Genomic DNA, 6,000 nt, shown 5'->3' with positions numbered 1-6,000 from the left:
CATTAAGTTCACTCATATGAGACTAGATTTGTTTTTAATTATGGAAATAAATAAATTATGAATAGCCACATTTTTTTGGATGGGAATAAGGCTCAATACATTGGATGTTTCAGATCCAATATTTCATTTGCACGTTTTACATTTCCAAAATTGGATAGTGGATGCTTGACACTTATATCATGATTAATGAATTTGATATTGTTCAAAATCAAATGCACCAAGTTATCCTTGTGAAACTCAACTAATCTTCCTTTGTCATTATTCCCGAACTCATAAACGTACACTATTTTTGCATTGTTCTTGCTCTTCTTAGGATCCCATAAATTTGGATACAGTTCAAAGAATATCCGATTAATATATTTATTGGACTAAGTATGAAGGAGCATTTAATTTATCTATGAAAATAAACATAAAAATTTTATTTGGGGATGCATAATTTCCAATTATGTTCAAATTCAAAGTAATGTTCTTTATTATTCTAGTAGAATAATGTTAATATGATAAGATTATGGATATGCCAAGGGATAATTTATAATCATTGCCCCATAGTAATCACCGCAAGCTCTGATATTTGTTACTCTCAACTTCATCTTGTCCTTTATCAACTTCCCTATGCATGGCAATTGAAAACTTGGCATGCTTCAATTTGTTTCATGTTATCTATACGAGGGAATACTTTTGGTTCTCCTAGTTATCTCTTTTACCATAGTGAAAGTATTTATTTTTGTGTATGTTTACAGGTACTGTCGTAGGTCCATCTAATGTTCCAGTTTTATGTTGTCCCAGATGGCACAGCATAATATTACACATTCTTAACTAAAAATGTATCATATACAAAATTTAATCCTTTTCAAGCGCTTGACAAATTTTAACATGATAATCATGCTTTAAAAAAACAAGATATAATGATTTAAATATTAATCAATGATTTCATAGATTTGATTAGATATAAATAATTTATTTTACATCTGCGGCATGTGTCAATCCAATGCTGGCTCTAGCCAATGTTGCAGCTCGTGATGGTGTTGACACTGATCGGTATTAATGTTGGTGATGGTTGTCATTGCGGCTAGAGATGGCACTCGCACTAGATGTCATCAGGGTTATCAATGGGAGTGGCACTCAAATTAGTGACCTTATATCTGGCAACAATGCTGGCATTGGCCCTGGCTTTTGTCCTGGATGGTACACATGTATTGGCCTCCATAGTAGCAAGCAATAGCATTAGCCCTAATGGCCAGAAAATAAGTTCCTATATGTAAATCATTTTTGGACAGAGTAGAGCACCAATTTGATGTGAATCATGTAATAACCTACGTCTACCCATAGGTGTTGACTCTAATAAAGTAAAGTAAAAGGATGAGAAAAGGAATGAGGGACTGAGTATTTTTTCAGTATCTATAATATCTCACACAAAATCTCCCCATCACCACAACCAAGGAATGGAGAAACCGAAACCACCGAGTGAGACAGTACCATGTACAAATGAGAATATTGGGCAGCAACTCTTTCAGCAATCACGGCAAGCTGGGGGACAAAGACGGCTTGGCCACCTGCAACTCTCCGCAGCCACTGATGAAGACGGTCTTCAATGGCCGATTCCACATCGCTCGTGCATTCTGCGCCCTATCATCCCCCAAGAACTCTGCCAGATCATTGAACTGCCTAATCCTCTCCGTAGGCATGTACGTAGGAATGCTCCCTATCCCTGTCACCACGTCCATACCTACAATCACCAACCCAATATCAAAACTGTCAAAACCAAATAATCAATAATCACTAATCACCACTCCAATTATCACCAACCCATCCCAATAATCAAAACCGTCAAAACCCAATAATCAATAATCACCAACCCAATAATCACCAACCCAATAATGAAAACCGCCAAAACCCAATAATCAATAATCATCAACCCAATAATCATCAGCCCGATAATCAATAATCATCAACCTGATAATCATCAGCTCAATAATCACCAACCCAATAATCAAAAGCGTCAAAACCCAATAATCAATAATCATCAACCCAATAATCAAAACCATAAAAACCTAATAATCAATAATCATCAACCCAAAAATCAAAACCGTCAAACACCCTGAAAAAGTGTAAGAATAAAAGTAGCACCCTTGCTATCAGCTATAGCTTTAAGCACAGTACATTCAGCACTACCTTCGAGGACCGTGCCAAAGACTATATTCTGGCCATCCAGCCTAGGGCAGGGGCCGGGCCCAGTGGTAACCAGGAACTCCACATTCCTATAACTAGGGTTTAGCCTGATCTCATCGTAATCATCATTCTCGGTGAGGCAAAGGGAAAGTGTCCCGGGCCTCCGGTGGCCGAGATTAAAAGCCGCTGGAGAGAAAGTCTCAGTATTCGAGGCGAGGCCGGGCGGGGCCCGCACCTCGCCGCGCTCCCTCCGGCCCTGCCGCCCGGCCGCAAAGTACTCCCCAGGGAGGACTTTGTGGACGGTGGCGCCGCGGTACGCGCCGGAGAGGACGGTGGACTTGAAGTTGGCTACTGTTATAGGGACCTCGAGGCCGAAGAGGCCGAAGACGACTCGGCCGAGTGGGACCGGGTCGGGGCAGGAGCCGGGGTCCGCCGAGCCGATGGTGCGGTCCGACCGGGAGTGGCTCGGGCAGAGGCTGAAGTCGAGGAAGACGCGGTCCGTGACCAGGGGTTGGGGTTGGGTCTGGGCCTGGGCCGGGCCGGGGAGGAGAGAGAGAGAGGCGGTCGCCATGGAGAGGAGCTCGCGGCGGTGGAGAGAGAGGGAATTGGCGGAGCTCCGCCGTGGCGGCGGCGGGGGGGAGAGGAGAGGGGCGGCGGCGGAGCAGCCCATCGCGCGGAGATTGGAGAGAGGAGGGAGGAAGGGGGGGTGAGATGAAGGGATTGAAGGTGGCGGTAAGTTCACCGCGCGGTGAGGGGAAGGGGGCAGATTTACATCGGGATTGGACGGTCGGGATTGGCTGGATGAGCTGAGTGCGGATCGGACGGCCATGATCGCGCAGAGGTGAGCGGAGGACGAGAAATCGGACGGTCAGGATCGCGCTAGCTGGACAGGTGGTAGTGATGGACGGTGGATGAGGTGAATGAGTGGGGAGTTTGATCGGGATTGGACGGTCGGGTTTTGCTGGATGAGGAGAATGCGGATCGGACGGCCGGGATCGCGCAGAGGTGAGCGGGGGAAGAGAAAGCGGACGGTCAGGATCGCGTTAATTGGAGAGGTGGTAATGATCGGACGGTGGAAGAGGCGATTGATGAGGACTGGGGATTTTGATCGGGATTGGACGATCAGGATTGATCGGATGAGGTGATTGGGGGGATTCGGTCCCGATCGGACGGCGGGATGGGTGAGCAGAACGAGGGGAGATTTTGCTCGGGATTTTACGGTCGGGATTAGTCGGATGAGGTGATTGGGGGGAGTTGGTGCGGATCGGACGGCGGGGATGGATCGGATGGTCGGATCGCGCTAGCTGGAGAGGTGGTAATGATCGGACGGTGGATGAGGAGAATGAAGGGGGAGTTGTATGGGGATTGGACGGTCGGGATCTGTTGGATGAGGTGATTGTGGGGATTGGCTGTGGATCGGACGGCCGGGATCGCGCAGAGGTGAGCGGAGGAAGAGAAATCGGACGGTGACTTGGAGAGGGGATAATGATCGGACGGTGGATGAGGCGATCGATGAGGAGAATGAGTGGGGATTTTGATCGGGATTGGACGGTCGTTAGAGGGTGAGCGGATGCAGATGAGGGATTGGACGGTCAGGATCGCGTTTGCTGGAGACGTGGTAATGCTCGGACGGTGGATGAGGCGATTGATGAGGAGAATGTGGGGAGGCTTTGATCGGGATTGGACGGTCGGGATTGGTCGGATGAGGTGATTGGGGGGATTCGGTGCCGATCGGACGGTAGTTAAAGGGTGAGCGGATGCGGATGAGGGATTGGACGGTCAGGATCGCGTTTGCTGGAGAGGTGGTAATGATCGGACGGTGGATGAGGCGATTGATGAGGAGAATGAGGGGAGGCTTTTATCGGGATTGGACGGTCGGGATTGGTCGGATGAGGTGATTGGGGGGATTCGGTGACGATCGGACGGTAGTTAAAGGGTGAGCGGATGCGGATGAGGGATTGGACGGTCAGGATCGCGTTTGCTGGAGAGGTGGTAATGATCGGACGGTGGATGAGGCGATTGATGAGGAGAATGAGGGGGGACTTTGATCGGGATTGGACGGTGGGGATTTGTTGGTTGAGGTGATTGGGGGGATTCGGTGCCGATCGGACGGCCGGATGGTCGCCGGAGGGTGAGCGGATGCGGAGAGGTTTTTAATGAGCAATTGGACGGTCAGGATCGCGTTTGCTGGAGAGGTATATTCTTGAGAGCTTTCTTTTTCAGGGAAGGATAAAGGAACGAGAGCTTAAAATGGGGGAATATATATATATATATATAAACACTAGAAAACTCAAGGAAGAACTCAACGTATCATTGTTGTTGTTATTATTACTACTGCTATTTATTTCCTTCTCTTTTGGTAGTTTAAATGAAACTAAAAGAAGGAAATTCCCATTTTTATATGTATGTTGATGATCGTTACTCCAGATATTAGTTGTTCTTTTCCTAATTGAGATTAAAAGACTCTCTTGTCATTAAGGGTTTGCTTTTGATGTATTAGGAATTAGATAATTCAAATATTTTTTGGTTAATTGAATTGAAATGTTTAGATTGAGATAGGAAGAAGAATAGAGTTTGAGAGAGGTAAAACAAATTGACATCCTTAGATAGATTTGAGAAAGGAGGAGAAATGGAGATCACTTATTTGATGTATTTAATCAAGACTAGAGGCCTTTTTAGTATTGTATTGAGTGGACTCTAGATTAGTTGTTTTCATTTAATGAAATCCAGAAATTTCATTGAGAATAGAAGAATTGGTTTTTTCTCATATTAGATCTACATGAATCAATATTGGAAAATAATGTAAATAAAAATGGACTGACTTTCAATTCCTAGTTATATTGATTATTTTATTTTGAGAACGATTGCATTCGGATTAAACCTGGCTGAGAAGCATATTGAGTTAAATTTGGTGAATTTAATGTAAAGTATTTGACGTTGGTTGGAGAATTGTGATTTTGGGCACTGGTTAGGAGAGAATTTGTGAGATATCCAAGGTTTGAAACTGTGAAATATTGTAGAAGGCTTTGTAATAGAACTAGGAGGATAAGATATTTCCTAAATTTGTGGAAGCTTTGGTGACTGAGGATAAAATGAACATTAATTAAGGGTGATATTAGTGGTTTATTTTTAACGTTTTATCACACTGATTGGGTGGGATTATCTTTTTCTGGGTTAGAAAACGCAGGGAGATAATGGCAGAAATGCATGTTAGGATTATACCGAAATAAGTTTTATCAGACAAGGCCCCAAATCGATATAAAAAATATGCATTTATGCTCTCTCATTTACCATCTTTCCCCATAAAGGACTATACTTAATTTGCATGTTTAGAGAATTTTAATTCCTGATTATTTACCTCGGTCACCAGTTATTCCCAGGCCAAATAAACGAGAAACACATTTTATTGATTTAATATTTAAAGTTGAGATGATGAAACCCATAAATCAACTCATTTGTAGGTTTTAGACTCCATGTTGGTGTGAGTTAATGATTTCATATGAGTCTTTAATTGAATCCGCGTGAAAAAAGAAAAAAATATATAGACCTCCAAACATGACATGTTATCATACTAAATAAATTTCATGGGTATTAGACATGGTCGTTCTGTTATGTTCGTTTAAAACGAACAAAAAATCTCACAAAATAACCGCACAGGGGTCTGTTCGTTCTTCTGTTCCTTTTTGTGTGAAAATTAGAACAGATGTTTGAACAATTCGCACAATTTGCACAAATTCGCACATTTCGCTCAAATTCGCACAATTCGAACAATTCGCACAATTAGAACAATTCGCACAAATAGAAAAATTCGCACAAATAGGAAAATTCGCA

At 43.7% G+C, this 6,000-nt stretch overlaps 1 protein-coding gene across 1 annotated transcript; it reads right to left on the bottom strand.

Moving 5' to 3' along the window:
- Positions 1 to 1,360: 1,360 nt before the first annotated feature.
- Positions 1,361 to 2,891, bottom strand: LOC144708679 (Cyclophilin-like peptidyl-prolyl cis-trans isomerase family protein). Its single transcript, XM_078582097.1, has 2 exons — positions 2,173 to 2,891; positions 1,361 to 1,726 (listed from the first exon to the last, which is right to left on the bottom strand). The coding sequence occupies exons 1-2, from the start codon at positions 2,837 to 2,839 to the stop codon at positions 1,518 to 1,520; spliced, it is 876 nt and encodes a 291-aa protein (XP_078438223.1). The 5' UTR covers positions 2,840 to 2,891; the 3' UTR covers positions 1,361 to 1,517.
- Between the last annotated feature and the right edge of the window lie 3,109 nt (positions 2,892 to 6,000).

The sequence above is a fragment of the Wolffia australiana genome, chromosome 10 (assembly GCF_029677425.1).
Source record: "Wolffia australiana isolate 7733 chromosome 10, ASM2967742v1".
NCBI lineage: Eukaryota > Viridiplantae > Streptophyta > Magnoliopsida > Alismatales > Araceae > Wolffia > Wolffia australiana.
Note: the sequence above shows the minus strand (reverse complement) of the source record. Positions and strands in the feature narration are given on the sequence as shown.